The following is a 14,706-nucleotide window of genomic DNA, read 5'->3' on the forward strand; positions in this document are numbered from 1 at the left end:
GGGAATGGGCAAGTTATGGCCCTGACAGGAACCAGGGGAACCTGGCAGAGGAACAGGGTGGGCTTTCCAGGCCAGGAGGGGTTAGTGGCAGTGCAGAGTTGTAAAACCACACCGGTCAAGCACCGATTACTTATCTTATACACTGAGCTGTGCATATGTAGGTGCTCTTCTGTGTGGAAGTTTTTTCTTTGGCAGGTGTTGCGGAAGGGGTGATGTGAGAGGCTCCATCTCTGCGAGAGCTTGGCTGCCAGCAAGCACGAACCTCCGGCGAGTGCCTCTGCCAGGCTGTGCTATGGAAATGCCACTGTAGGAATAGGGCAGCGGTAGGAGCACTGGGCGGAGCTGCTGGAAAGGAAAGAACAACCTGCTGTGCTAAATCACAAATCCCCTGGGGACACAGCTCTATAGTTAGCATCTTCCAATGGCATTTGTTTATTGCAGCATCACTGTGCGTGGTCCTCTAGAGAGGAAGCAGACAATCTTTAAAACAATTGTTGGCAATTCAGGCTTGAGTATTTGAGTTTTTCCAGAGCTCTTTTGCTGTGTCACTCTTTCCTTTTATGTTCCAACTTGAAGGTGGTTGTTTTTTCACCATCAAAGTACACGAAGGCGCCGTTAAGTACATCAAGTGTCTACTCCAAGGACAAGGTGTAGAAGGCTGCAACCTAGTGCGAATGAGAGATAGCGCAGAACAGTTTTGTTCTGGTGAAATCTGTGGTCTTATCTGTGTGTGATGCAAAGACCGGGCAGCTTTCACAAGGCTTGGAGGCTGCATAGTGTCATGTTTTTTGTCCTTTATGTAATCAGCCACATTATTTTGATTAAAATGCTAACGTTGACTCCTGGCAGCATCAAATCTTACTGCTAGCAGCGATTACCCTCCAAAGCTTGATGCAGTGCTAATCAGAAAGATCTTGTGCGTCCTGTTTGCATGGAACTCGGAACACAGCGTGTTCCATGGGAGGTGCCAAGGTAGTGCTGCAGTCATATATAAGGTGAAGGAAGCATTGTATGTGCAGACAGGCTGTTGGGGGGTGTGTTAGTTTGTATTTTAATGGTGTTCAGAAACTCATGCTGCAATAATGGCATAATGGTGTTAAGTTCTTTTATATTGTTATATATTTCTTTTGTATGTATGTATGTGTCTGCATATATGTGTTCATGTATTTTTCTCTTTCTTGGGAAAGAATCCTTGTCCTGACCATCTGTGCTTCAGTTGCTGCTGTACTGGAACGTGATCTTACTTACCGGTTGTTTGTTCAGTTTCTAGGTGGCAGAGACACGGTGAAGCTCTGTGTGGGGCAAGGAAAGCTGATGGGGAAGCCTTGCGTGTAGCCCAGGATGGACTGGCTGTGACGGTGTGCCTTAGCTGGAGAGGTAGTTACGATGAAGAGTTCCTGCAGAGCTGGCCTCCACAGGGAACCGCTAAATTCCACATCCTCCACTTTCCATCAAGTCAAACGGTATGAACAGACTGGCTGGCTTGCCCATGGTTAAGTATTTAGCACTGATACAGCCTTCTCCTTACTTTCCTATTGTCTTGAGTGTCATTCAAATGTTTGGTCTAAATTCTTACTTGCAAATAGTGTTCTATTGTAATCTTGTAATGGCTTAAAAGTAGAAACATTCTTTAGCATTTTTAATTGATAATGACAACTGTAGAGTCACTACAGCTGGTGCTGTACTTGGAGAAATCTTTGGGGTTTTTAGCAACAATTGTAAATTAGTTTGGGAGCATGGTTTTGTAGTAAAAATTGAAGAATGGCTTGTCATAGTAGGCTTTAAAACATACAGTCAGCTTAAAGCAAGTGGAAATACTGGCAGTCATTGTTGCGGTTTGTCTTACTATGGAGTAATTAAATTAGTTTAAGCTCAGATATGGTATTGCCCACTCTCCTGTGTGTCGTCTTAATAAGAAATGCATGATTGATTTCAAACACTTGTGCTTATGTGACAATTAAGTGAACGCCTCTCACTGTGTCTCATTATAGGAACACCGTACAGAACAACTTGTCCCTATGCAAATGCAAGAACACGCCAGTTTGTTTGAGTTCAAGCTACTTGAAAATATATGTTTCTCTTTTTTTTTTCTTTTTCTGAAACCAAGACTCTTAAACTTCCCAGTCTGGAGGAAGAGAGCCAGCTTTCTGATTTCCAAAAGCTGTGTGGGTTTAAAGCAAAATTTAACCTTTGTTCTTTGTGGTTGTGTAGACAGCATATGCTTGCTATGTTAGTCTCATGGTAATTTAGTGCTGGAAGAGACTTCCTGGGTCACCCAGCTCCTTGCTTTCCCAAGCAGTATCTCATAATCCCTTTTGTAAATTTAGTCCACCCTAAAAACAATTATGTCTTTTCTTCTCTCCTCCCATAGATTAAGCCGTTACCGAAGATGTGTGATTAGGAACCTTCTTTTGAATTGCAGAAGTGCAACATTTGTGCCAGCTTATATACTCATTTGAGCTAGTGGGTTTTTTTATTAACTTTTGTCTAAGGACTGCTTCTTTTTTTCAGTGGTTTACTACTTTTGCTGTATTCTATAAAATATGGTTGTATACCCTCATCTGTGGTTTTGCTGTGCTAAATGACCTAGGTGTTACCTAGTAGCTTCTTGAATAAGAAAGTGTGTGTGTTCTTGTTCTCAGTGTGGATGCATCACTTTTGAGTGGTGTCAAAAAGTGTATGTCGCGTTCCAGGGCACAATCTGGCAGGAGGGCTTTTCACTGCTGCCTTGAAAGTATCACAGAATCTCCTCTGCTTACCTCTGTTTCACAGATATGTCTGTGGTAGCCAATGCACCTTTCTTAGTTACCTCCAAAACTTCTTGGTGTTCAGCTTGCTGGTGCATCGCCATCTGTATTTCAAAACTTGCTTCAGTTTCTGTTACTTGATGTTTTGTGCCTCTGCATTTTTGGAAATGCCCTCATTTCTGTGAGTGCACCTATAGTATTTGTGCTGAGGTAATTCCTAACAAAATCAGATGTTCCCAAGGCTGATTCTTGAGGCATGTCTTTGGTTTCCAGGCTGGTATTTTCTTATTCAGCATCACCTGGCGCCGTCTGCTGCTAAGCCAGCTCCTTTGTCTGTTTTCCCATTCCTCTGCCAATCTGTCTTAGCCAGTAAATCTCCTTGTGCCTTCTGAAGTCCATGTGAGGAAGATGTAGTACATTTGTCTAAAAAGATTACTTTTTTTGAGAACCTTCAGGTTAGTCTGGCTTTTTGAGCTATTTCCTCTTCCCCCTTTTTCTCTGTGTCACCTTAATCCTCTTTGCTTGCAAAGCACCTTTATATTGAAATCAGACTGCCAGGCCCAGAGAGGCTGTGATCTCTTTCTCCCTTGCAGTGCCACTTCCGATGTGCCACATTTTATTAACTCAAATTGTTGCCTTTCAAGAGGTTTATAAACCTTGCTTCTAGGCCTGCAGTTTATGAGCCTGTCTATTTTGGATTCTAAAGCTGACATGAGCCAGTCCTCACAATTTTCATGAAGCTTTGTAATCCTCCCCCTCACACCAATGGTTTTGTTCAAATTAGCCCCTGGGCTTTTGCCTTCAAGATCACTGTTCCCACCCCTCTTTAAAAATCATGCAAAGTTGAATTTGGTGTCTTGTGCTGTACCTAGAGTACTCTTAATCTCTGCCCTGACCTTGTTTGCAGCCCTCTTTCTCTCCCTGTCCTTTCCCACAAACTGAAGAACAGTTTACCATCTTTGTTTTGAAATCTTTTTGCTGTGTCTTAACACTGCACCGGTTCTCTTGTTTATTCCAAGGCTTCTTGATCGCTTAAGATACAGGTTTCTAAGTGATGTGACCTGGTGACTCAAAACCTGTGTCTGCTTCTTGTATCCTTCCTGAAGGAGGAATGTATTCAGGTGGTTTCTTGTGTTCTTGGGATGTGTTGTTAATAATGAAACCAGCTTTTTGACTCCTGGAGAATGCCTGCTGGGTTGTGCTGTCTGCAATGAAATCCTTTGCACTGCAAGGCAGCTGACTTCATGACCCAGTTCCTTTCGGTCTTGAGTTTCAAAAGAACAACCTGATGACTTGCCTTCAATCTACTTTTGCTTATTCTTTCTTTTGAACTTTGAATTAAATAATAAAGATAGTGTGGTCCAAGGTTAATTGCTACAACCTCTCATGTGTTCTCATTATGTATGCACAAAAATGAGGACTAAATAGCATCACTCTTGTGGTTCATTAACTGCTTGAAGAAATTTGTTGTGCCGTGATATTAAGAAAGGTCTAGGCCCTCTTGCAGTTAATAAATTAGAAACCAGATGTTAAGAAAGAACGTTTCCAGAAGGAAACATGTCACTTATCTGTGCTGCTCTGGGCAGTTGTATAAAACCACCACTTCTTTTCTTACCATGCTTCTGTGATTTCTTCTCACCTTAGCCTGTTCCACCACAGGCATGTGTGCTATCCCATCATCGGAGCTACGTGTTTCTGGAGCATCTTATGATCTTGAATACCAAATCTTTCAGTTTATTTTGTTCCCTTCCGCTTTGTCATCCCTGTGTCATCTGTAGTACGGTTGGAAAGCGGGGAGCATGGGTTTGAGCTTCCTCAGGCTCAACAAAGAATTGCTTCTATGTCACTCGCTTCACGCTAAGTGCTTTTATACAAAAGACTGGCAAAGCAATGGCACTTGTGTAGAATTTGGAAGGTAGCTGAGGCTGCTGTGCTTTATGCTGAAGGGCGTATGTGTGTGTGTTTACTTTAAAATGTGTTTAAAACTTACTAATGGGTGGGATCCCTCAGACTAGAGTAGTCTGTGTGTTGGGCTCGGGTGTGCAATCTCACCTTAAACCTCTACTTGGTGAAGATGATGGATTTTATACGTGATAAATTTTTTTAGCTGCTCCTGTGTGCAGCTGTATTTGGATGTTGTCAACACCAAAGTCAGGCCATTTGAATGCCTGGTGTGGGGGATGCAACGTTTAAGAGTTAGGCACCTACTTTGCATTTAGCACCTCGGCTCTTCTGGGCCAGCTCTGCCCCACATGCTCAGCTTGCTCCTTTTTCTCCCCAGGCTCGCTGTTCAAGTGGAGAGCGCCGCTTCAGCAGTCCGATAACTTCTGTTTACTTTCAAAGCCCACGAAAATCCTTGCTTGCTCTCTGATGCAGGAGGTGGTTTTGCAGGTGCTGGGAGGTGGGTCAGGAGCGGTTGCTTTAATACGAAGTTACTGCTGCAAGGGAGTGGGTTTCCTAGAAATCGGATGCCTCCGCAGCTGCTGAAGGCAAACCCGCCCCTGATCTGGAGCATCGTGCTTCCCAACTTGCTTTTCCCCAAGCTTGGACACTTGCCACGTGCCAGAACAAGCTCCACTGAGTAGCAGAGTGTCTTCCATCCCGGCTGCTCTGGCTGGGATTTTCCCGCCCCGGCAGGATCCGTGGAATGCCTTTGGAGCAGCTCTGTCTGCTTTGCCTTGCCCTGGCAGTGCAAAGGGGATGGAAATGGTGCTGGAGACTGAGCCCAAAGGACCCACCAAGTTCTTCCAGAAATAACAAGTGGTTGACCATAGCTTAACTTGCATTCAGTACTCAGTCCTTCATAATTGTCAGTGTCCTTTAGAGAGGAGCAAAGCTCTATAGACAGAGAAATGGGATGCCAGGGAAGAGAAATGCCTTGCCAGAGGTTTGCTTGGTGTGGGTTTTATTGTTGTTAGGTTTTTCTTTTTTCTTTTTTTTTTTTGTTTTTGGCTCCTGCCTTGTGTTGGTATGTCCTGAGGGTTTTTTCAGAGTTGTAGTTGGCACTGCATGTGCAGTCAACAATGCTAGGAACTTTTGTCAACTGGGGTTAAGTGTTTACAAAAAGAAATCCACAGGAAACTTTGGGGTTTTGACTGAAATTTTCACCTTAATAAAACCTTCCGGTGCTTTGCCCAGAAAACTTGCAGTGTGATTATGTTGTTTGAGCAGATCGCACGTTGTTGTTGTTCTTGCTGGCCAGAGGAAATCTGTTGGCTTTGTGGGGCATTGTGAGAGTCCCTGACCCAAGTACAGTGAGGGGCAGTTGGGCTCTCTGGATCTCAGAAAGGAGCAGTGAAAACTGAGCCTTTTCTACCAGTTTTACCTCCAACTTTGGAGCTGCCGTTAGAGAAAATATATTCTTTTTTCAGGCTGCTGTGATTTAGAAGATACGTAAATACAAAAGGATGCAGAGAGATTCTGACCAGCTTGGTGTGGCAGCTTATGGGTTTTCCCTTCAGTAGAGAGAGGAGGGGTGCGTGTGTGCCTGGGCATGTATAAAGGCATATATTTCCATATCAATCCGTTGTAGTAACTAACGTGATAAAACTGTAGTGGAAACAAGCTGTAGTTAGAACCTGTAAAAACAGCAGTGTCATTCCACAAGTGTAAGTATCCTGTTTTTCAGATGCAGCTGATGAGAAATAGAAAAACTTCTATTTCATCATCCTAAGGATGGAATAACAGTATAAAGACAGCAGAGCTAGTTGTTTCAGTGCTGATAATTCCTGGCAGAATTATCAGCAGTTCAAAATGGCACGTTTAGGATTGAAAAACCTTTTATGCTTACTCCATGAATTTCTGAAGAGTAATCTCTCAAAACGAAATTGGAAAGCTTGATGACTTAAAGGGTGGAGGGGAACAAACAGAATTATTCTGGAATTAAGTATCATAGGGAATTGTCAGTGAGTTCACCTTTTAACAGCTACTTTTTGTGTGTTTAAATATTTAAAAACTTAACTTCAGCTGCCGCAATTCTCTGCTTGCCAGCACTGAAATGTTGTAGAAAAAAGGTATTCTGTGGGTGAGGACTGGGCTCTGGTTCATCTTCAAAGAAACTTCTGCTGGGAAGCCTTGTTCTAATTCTGGGAGCTAGAAATGAAATGTGCTGCTGCTGTGTGAGGAAGAAGCTCTGTTTGCCTCGGAGTTTGTTGTTCTTAATGCTCACCACAAAGGGTGTGGGAGTGGGGGCTTGTTTTTTCCAAGTGACACTTTCAGGTAAGGTTTGTTACTAACTCTTCTAAAATGGAAGTTAAGTTCTCTTCCCCACTGCCTGAAAACTGGGAGGCAGATGGCACTGTGTGATTCAGCTGGTCAGGTGGAGTTAGCAGTACTCTTTATAGCTGTCTGGAGTTATTAAATGAAGGTTTTCTTTAAATCTGGATCCATTAAAACAGTGCAATGAACTGAATGCTGAATTCAAATGAGGCAATTATTCTGGCAGTAAAACTTCTGAGTAAGGCATAATTTTGTTATGTAAATTATAACTTTTCAACCTTAAATGGTATTGTTGGCTGAGCCAGGGACTAACTGAAACACAGGAGGAAATATAACCTTAAATGAGAGATCTGTAATAGGTGAGGCATAACTCTGCCCTTTTGTCTTTTTCCATAGACCAGAAATAGCTGGGAGCAGCTGAACCAACTTTGCTGGCTAAACGTGTCCTCTAAGCGTGTTGGGGTAACCAGTTTGGTCCTGTTTTCATTCGTATAAAACCTGGTCTCACGTTCGTTTTGCATCTTCTCTTAATGAACGGTGTTGAACCGATTGTCCTGCTGGATTCCTGAAAACTGCTTGAAGAAAGCCTTTTAAAAACACGTTCAGCTCATCTTTCAAACACCCTGGCATGAAAACTCATGAATTTGATCTTCTGTTTCTAGCTCATGAGACTGAACGTGCAGAGTCGTGTATTTAATTGTATTCACCTCTTCTCCCCAGGGTACGGTGGTGGGCAGCCATCAGAGCTTTTCTTTCCCCAGTCTGAAAAACCCAGCTCCAGAATGCCCTTCTGGGTGGAGAATGCAGGGCCGCAGGCACTGTTCTCTGCAGCGGCTTGCTGCAGTGGTTCACCCGCTGCTCTGGCCCGCGCACATCGGTGGCCTGACCCTGCTTAGCTGTAAAGTGCAACCGAAATGAGGCAGACCCTATGGAAAACGAAGCTGGAACAAACTACAGCAGCACTGATTTCCCATTCTCCCTTTTCATCTATTTCAGCACCCTGAAGTTCTATTTTTATCAGATTATTTTAGTTTTTAGCATCCAACTGAGAAGGCAAACAAAACAACTCGGTTGCATTTTGCAGAGGAGACTGAACTGGGAGGTGACCCAATTCCAACAAGAGCTGGAAGTGGCGTGCAGAAGGCATGGGGAGAGATCTAACCCAGGGACTAGATCGGGGTATCTGCAGTAATGAGGAGTCACATGGTCACAGGCTGTAGGTGAACTGCAGATGGTTTTGGCACTGGTTGCAAGAGTGAGGTAATGATCTTCCTATGCAATTGGGAGGGGAGAGAACATAACGGCATCCTTTTCCAGTGTCTGCCTCCTGGCCTTCAAAGCACTGCATGGACCAGAGGGGCCCCCTAGGTTTTATGCACGCTCCTAGGAAGGTGAACCAAGCCCTTCCTCTTGATGTACCTCGCCAAATCCTCTACCAGCACTTGTCGCCCATCCCCTCACTTCTTATCGCTAGGGCCAGGAGGAGGAAGCAAAACCTCGGGGGTAAGCAGTGGTTAAGCAGCATGGCTGCTTCTGGTGCGGAAGAGGTGCAGGTGGTGCCTGGCTGAGTTGTTGCCCTTGTGTGCTTGTGTGTGTTGTGTTAGCAGCTGGAAGTGGAGCATCTTGCTTTCAGAGCCTTCCCTTGGCCGGCTGCGGTGCTCTCTGGCTCAGCTCTCCGTTCTGCCAGCCGTTACTGTGGACAGTCTGCAGCCCTGGCTATCCCATGGGGCAGGGCTGCCCAGAAGGTCCCCGAGCTGTGCTCCAGGTTGCTCCTACGGCATGTCCATGTGTGTTCTAGGTCAGTGTCTGCTGTTAAGACTTCCCTCTTACAGCCATCCTGTGCGCTCTGGAGGGTCTGCTCGAGGGGTGGGTGTGCTGGGTTCCTTGCTCCTTGTGTGCTGACCCCATGGGTACCCTGTGTGTAGCATCACTGAGGGAGTCTTGAGGTAGGTGTGTGTCCCAGCCGCACTGTGGCATGGCAGGGAGAGCCCAGCTGGACTTTGGCGGTGTCTGTCTGATAGAAACCTATTATGTGTGCGAACTGCAGGTGTTGAACTATAAATTTGACCCACTTTTTAGACATTATAGCTTGAATTTTTTGATTAAAAGCTGTTTTTAGGCTAGAAATGCAATACTAAAGCAGTTGTTTTGGTGGTGGCTGTCAAGGGAAACATACTCTGTCTGTGTCCGTATCAGCTTGCGGTAAATGTGGCATTGAGCCTGCTGTTCTCAAACTAGCAGGTGTGGATTATCCGTGTTTCAAAAAGTCCTTTTTGAACCTTTCAACAATTCAATTTGAACCTGTAACAATTCAAAGATTACCATGGAAACGTAATCTATAGTTAGTTCTGTAATATGCTTATGTGATACTCCTGGGAGAAGAGGCTGAAGTCTCCTGATAATTGCATCCCATGTGGCAGTGCCCTGGGCTTTTGTGGTTTTGAGCTTTGAGTTGAAGATTAGTGCGAAGGTGTAACTGAAAGGAGGAGTCGAGTGCCTGGGACTGTTGCAGCAGTTGTGCTGCTGCTGTAATGTCAGCAGCATCCAAGTGTCTCCTTTACAGCTCTTAAATTTCTAACCATAAAACCACATCCTTGAAAGTGGTTCTCTTCAGCTGTATGTGCTGCTTCTGTCACTTTTTTTGGAGGGCCATGTGATACATAGCATAAGAACCCTTATGGGAAAGCACACCAGATTTGCCTTTGTTGATGCACTAAAGGATAGGTTTAATCTTGGGTGGTATTAGGGAATTAGATATCTGCTGGGATCTCTGATGAATATAATTACACTCACTAATTTTCCTTTTCAGCTTTAACTGTACTGTATCTACTGAAAAGAACGTATCTATCTATATATCTGGTAGCTAATGTCAAGATAAACCCGTTGACCCACGTGTACCTTACAGCTGGATTAAATGAACGGACAGAAGGATAGCTCTGACTCTAGAGTCTGCACAACACATAAGTTAAACGTTGGCATTTCTCCTTGCAATTCCCTGGAAACAGATTTCTGTAACAGGAAGATCTCTGCTGTCCATAAGATCATGATCCTGTTACAAGGAGTTCTCCAAGGGCAGGTGCTGCATCCTTGGTTGCTGCTTTTCCTTTCTCATGTGTCCCTTTTGAGGTGTGGGCTGCTTGACATGGAGTGGGAGGTATGCTGGTGCCTACTCCGGGCTACCTTCTCTAATTCCAGGCAGGCATATTTTGCAGCTATAACTTCTTCCCTTTCTTTTTTTCTAGGGTTTCTGGTATGCACTTAAAGCCATATCTGAAGTTACAGAAGAAAGAGCGATCTCCAGAAATAAGCCAGGATTCTCTGAGAGGCTCACCTGTGAGCCATCAGAGACCAGCACAAGAAGAAAAATATACCAACTGCACCAAACTGAGCGTTTTCCCAAAACCCTCCTTTGTGACTCCATCTCAAAAGCTTCTGGGGATTATTTATCCAAATACTATGTGCAATATGAATGGGAAAGGCCCAGCGGATGGTCCAAGTGCAAGGGAAAAGAAGAATGCCCTCTCTGCGACCATCCACCAGGGAGAAGAAGGAGAAGGACCGCTGGATGTCTGGGCTGTAGTGAAACCTGGCAATACGAAGGAGAAGATTGCGTTCTTTGCAGCCCAGCAATGCAGCAACAACAACCGGCTAGGCTCTGTGAAAATCAAAAGCACGTGGGATATCGACGGAAGAACAGCTAAACGCAGGAAAAAATCAGTAGATCTTAAAAAAGCCAAAATTCAACTGGAAAGAATGAGGGAGGCAAATGCCAGGTGCTCCCAGCCAGAGCCTTTCGCCTGCGGCATCGAGCACTGTTCGGTGCATTACGTGAATGACAGCGGTGAGGGTGTGTTCCCAGGCCGGTCCCTCTCGGTGATAGAGATGGTAGCCTTTCTGGAGCAACGAGCAAGTGCTTTATTGGTAGACTGTGCTAAAACCTGCACACCTGCTTCTACTACGAGGCTGAGCGCTCAGCCTAAAGGTGCGCTTCCCAGCTCAGACCTTTTCTCCTCTGCCGGGGCCTGCGAGGTCCATGTGGAGAGGGGACCTTGCAGCAATAGCGAGCAGCAGCAGAGCGAGCCTGTGCGTGTGCTGGACATGGTGGCCAAGCTGGAGTCAGAGTGCCTGAGGCAGCAGAGCGAGAGGGAGGCTGGGAGCCTCTCGCGGAACAACAGCTTCCGCAGAAATGTCGGGAGGGTGCTCCTGGCGAACGGCACCCAGCCCGAGGGAGAGGTGGGGAAGGTCTCCTCGGGGGTCCTGGCTCAGGGGGATGGCTTGGAGGAGGCAGGGGTAGCAGAAACTGGGTATGGAGGGTGTTGTGGTCCTCTGGGTGACGCAGAGTTGTGGGATGGTGCAGCCTCTGCTCAGCAGCCTTTTCCTTCTGGGCTGGATACTCAGGTGGGGAATGTGAATTCGGGACTTGCTCATACAGCATTGGCTGTAGCTGCTGGCAGGAGTGATTCTGAAACGCGGATCGAGCCTCCCAGACCCCTGCTGTCTGCATGTCCAGCTGCTGCCAGGTTGCCGCCAGATTCCTTGCGGAGCAAGAACGCGACTCTTGATTGCATATCGAAAGAGTCTGTAATTTTCCCAAAGCAAAGTCTGCATCCTGCTAGGAAGGAGCCCTTATGCATCAGTATATCGGTCACCAAGACTGAGAAGGGATGCAGGAAAGAGAAGCTCTCCAACTCCAGTGCTAGTGAAGATCCGCTCCCAGGGAGGCTGTTCTTCCTTCAGGCTGACCAGCCTGCTGCTCATGAGCAACAGCCACTACAGGAAAGTACCCAAGAAAAGCCAGGAGAAGTAGTCCAAAATGAGGATGAGGATGCCTTGGCCTCTGACAGGTCGTGTGTCAGAAGCGGTGTCCCTACAGAGCCATCTGCCCTTTCTGTTCCTCCGACAGAAGGGGCTTTGCAAGTACTTGATGCTTCCTGCTTAAAAAGGCAGGTTTCGCATGACTTTCTGGAGACCAGGTTTAAAATCCAGCAGCTGTTGGAGCCTCAGCAGTATATGGCCTTCTTGCCTCACCACATCATAGTGAAGATCTTTGGATTGCTTCCTACTAGGAGTCTGGTTGCCCTCAAATGCACTTGCTACTACTTCAAATTCATCATTGAATACTACAACATCAGGCCAGCAGACTCCCGCTGGGTCCGTGATTCCCGCTACAGAGAGGACCCTTGCAAGCAGTGCAAGAAGAAGTACGTGAAAGGGGACGTCTCGCTGTGCCGGTGGCATCCCAAACCATACTGCCAGGCTTTACCCTATGGGCCCGGGTACTGGATGTGCTGTCACCGGTCTCAGAAGGGCATCCCAGGCTGTAAGTTAGGTCTTCATGACAATCATTGGGTTCCTGCCTGCCACAGCTTTAACCGTGCTATTCATAAGAAAACCAGAGGAGCGGGAGCTGAAGTGGAAGAGGAGTATTAGTGCACATACACTTTCCTGCGAGATTGTTTGGGGTAGGAGGAGATTCTCATGCCTTGTGCTGTTTACAGTGTATATAATTGTTGTGTGTTTTTTCACAGGGCTATGAAACTGCACATACTTAAACACAAGAGCCTTTACCTTTTAGATTAAAGATAGCTTTTAGTCCATCTATGTAAATAAAATAACACTATAAAAACTAATTGTACATACAGAGTCTACAGCTGGCTGAACAATGTAATCACTACAATGCAGCTATGATAGTGTTGCGGCTATAGTTGTGTGTGGTTTTATGTGTCTTGTTTCAAAATCTGTATATCCTGTATAATATATGAATGTTTCTAAGAAGAAACTCTAAATAGGTAAAGGTCAACTTGTTTAAAGAATCTGCAGACAACTTAACTGGACAACCCTAAAGTTAGACTAGAACAGGTCCATTATAGTAGTGTGGCAGTGGATTTAAAAAAAAAAAAAAAGAGGAATATTATTGTATAGTCAGAGTATAAAAAGTTCTTGTCTACCTTACCCATGCTCTGTTTCTTTTGTTGTTTGTGGTTTTTTTTTTTTACATAAATAAAATGTGCATTCCTAGATCTGCCTTACCAGATTTTCTCTTGTAAGACTTTTGCCCCACAATAAAAATACTGTAAAACATGTGGTAGAAACTTGGTACTGTGAAGTAGTTTGGACATGCTTCCTGTAGAAAACTAGTCATCCTCCTAAAAAAGAAACAAAAAAAAAAAACCCCAAAACTTAATATTACTTGAACAACTCCCTGCTGTAACATTCACAAGTTCCAGCTTTTCCTTTCCGTCCCATCAGATGTGTGTGCAGCAGAGGCTCCTGTTGTTGGGAGGGCTGGTGCTAGGTCTGTAAAACTTGCAAAAAGGGGGACACTCTGCTTTGAGTCCTGCTCCTCAGCTCTTGCACCAGCCCCTTACCTGGGCCCTGGATGCTCGAGGATGTAGTGAGTCCAGCAGGAGGGAAGTGGAGTTGCCTTGGCTCAGCGGTGTGCTGGAAGCTATACACTGAACTTTTCCCTTGCAAGAGGAGGGATCCTTGCAGTGCTTTGCCCTGCTCTGCTACAGCCTCTGTCGCCTTATGTCTGAGGTGTGAGTTGGTGCTTTTGAAGGAGAGTTGTGAACGTTTGCATCCGAAGGGTGGGTGAACAGTAATTCCTTGAACTCTGCACGGGAGCTGAGAGTGGCATCTATTTGAGTCTTTCCTCAAATGCATTCCCCTCTGGCAGTCCTGTGTTCTGGGCTCTGCTGCAGCCTTCCTTGCTACAGCTCACTGCCTGTGAGGATGAAGAGTTTGGAAGCCTGGGAATGTACCCTGGACAGCCCGGCAGCAGCGTTTGGTTCCTGGGTGTGGAGTAGTGGAGCAGCAGCTGTTCAAGCAGCAAGTGGCACTTGTGCCTTTGCCTTGCCCAGTCCCTTCTCTCCCCACGCTTTGTGCCGTTGCTGTTTCTCTGCCCCTTCTCAGGACCAGGATGGACACCGAGCGATCATCGCTGCAGCTGGAGCAGACAAAAACCTCTGACCTGGTGCAAGAAGAGCTGGTGCCCCCTTCCCATGGGGCTCACCCGGGCTCCTCCTGCCCTGCGAACCCCAGGGGAGCACCTGGCAGAGGGCAAAGGGCTGGAGCAGCATCAGGAGGGGGGGCCATGCACGCAGCGCAGGGGTGTGGGGGGGGCGAGGAAAGCTGCGGCTGTGGTGGCCAGGCTGAGCCCCCCGGCTCCCTCCCTTTTGTTTGCCTAAAACTGGTGGGATCCTGTAGAGTGCCTGGCACTTTGGAGTGGGAGAACAGGAGGGAGGAGAGGGTGGAGGATAAAAGGTGGAAGCATCTGCCTTTTATTCTCTCTGTTAACAGTGAAAGAAAGAAAACGGAGCCCTTCCAGCATGAAGTGCGGGTTGGGCGAGCCCAGGATGCTCACGGTAGATTTAAAGAGTATGTTAGGGTTTTTTTGCTAGTCCCTGCTTTACCTGGTGCCTGCCAGGCTGCGCGTCCCGCACCCCTCCCCGGTGCCGCTCAGCCACCTCTGCAGCGCAGCAGACATTATGGCAACCAGGAGGAATGAAATTAGAAATCTAAGAGAAGGGTGCGGCTGCCTTGTAATCAGCTGGGAAGAGGGAGAGGAAAAGCAGGATCCCTCGTTAATTTGTGACTTCATTCTCTTTAATGGCGTGCAGGCTTCACCCAAGCTTCGATCGGCTTCATCAGCCGCACTGGGATGAGCTGCAAAACAACTTTCTGGCAGGAGTCCTCTTGCCAAAGCTGTCACCATCCAAGGCCTTCAGCTTAATTTCAATTA

The 14,706-nt window shown here is 46.2% G+C and overlaps 1 protein-coding gene across 6 annotated transcripts in view; it reads left to right on the forward strand.

Moving 5' to 3' along the window:
* FBXO34 (F-box protein 34) overlaps positions 1-12,985 on the forward strand; it is a 46,312-nt gene extending 33,327 nt beyond the window's left edge. For 4 of the 6 annotated variants that reach the window (XM_080394393.1, XM_080394392.1, XM_080394395.1 and 1 more), the window contains 2 exons: positions 1,264-1,463; positions 10,208-12,985. In XM_080394393.1, coding sequence (XP_080250519.1) covers positions 1,387-1,463; positions 10,208-12,395 — 2,265 coding nt within the window. In that variant the 5' untranslated portion in view covers positions 1,264-1,386 and the 3' untranslated portion in view covers positions 12,396-12,985. The other 2 variants (XM_080394396.1, XM_080394397.1) reach the window with 2 other exon arrangements.
* The last annotated feature ends 1,721 nt before the right edge of the window (positions 12,986-14,706 follow it).

This window comes from Falco punctatus, assembly GCF_963210335.1.
Source record: "Falco punctatus genome assembly, chromosome: 7".
Taxonomy (NCBI): Eukaryota; Metazoa; Chordata; class Aves; order Falconiformes; family Falconidae; genus Falco; species Falco punctatus.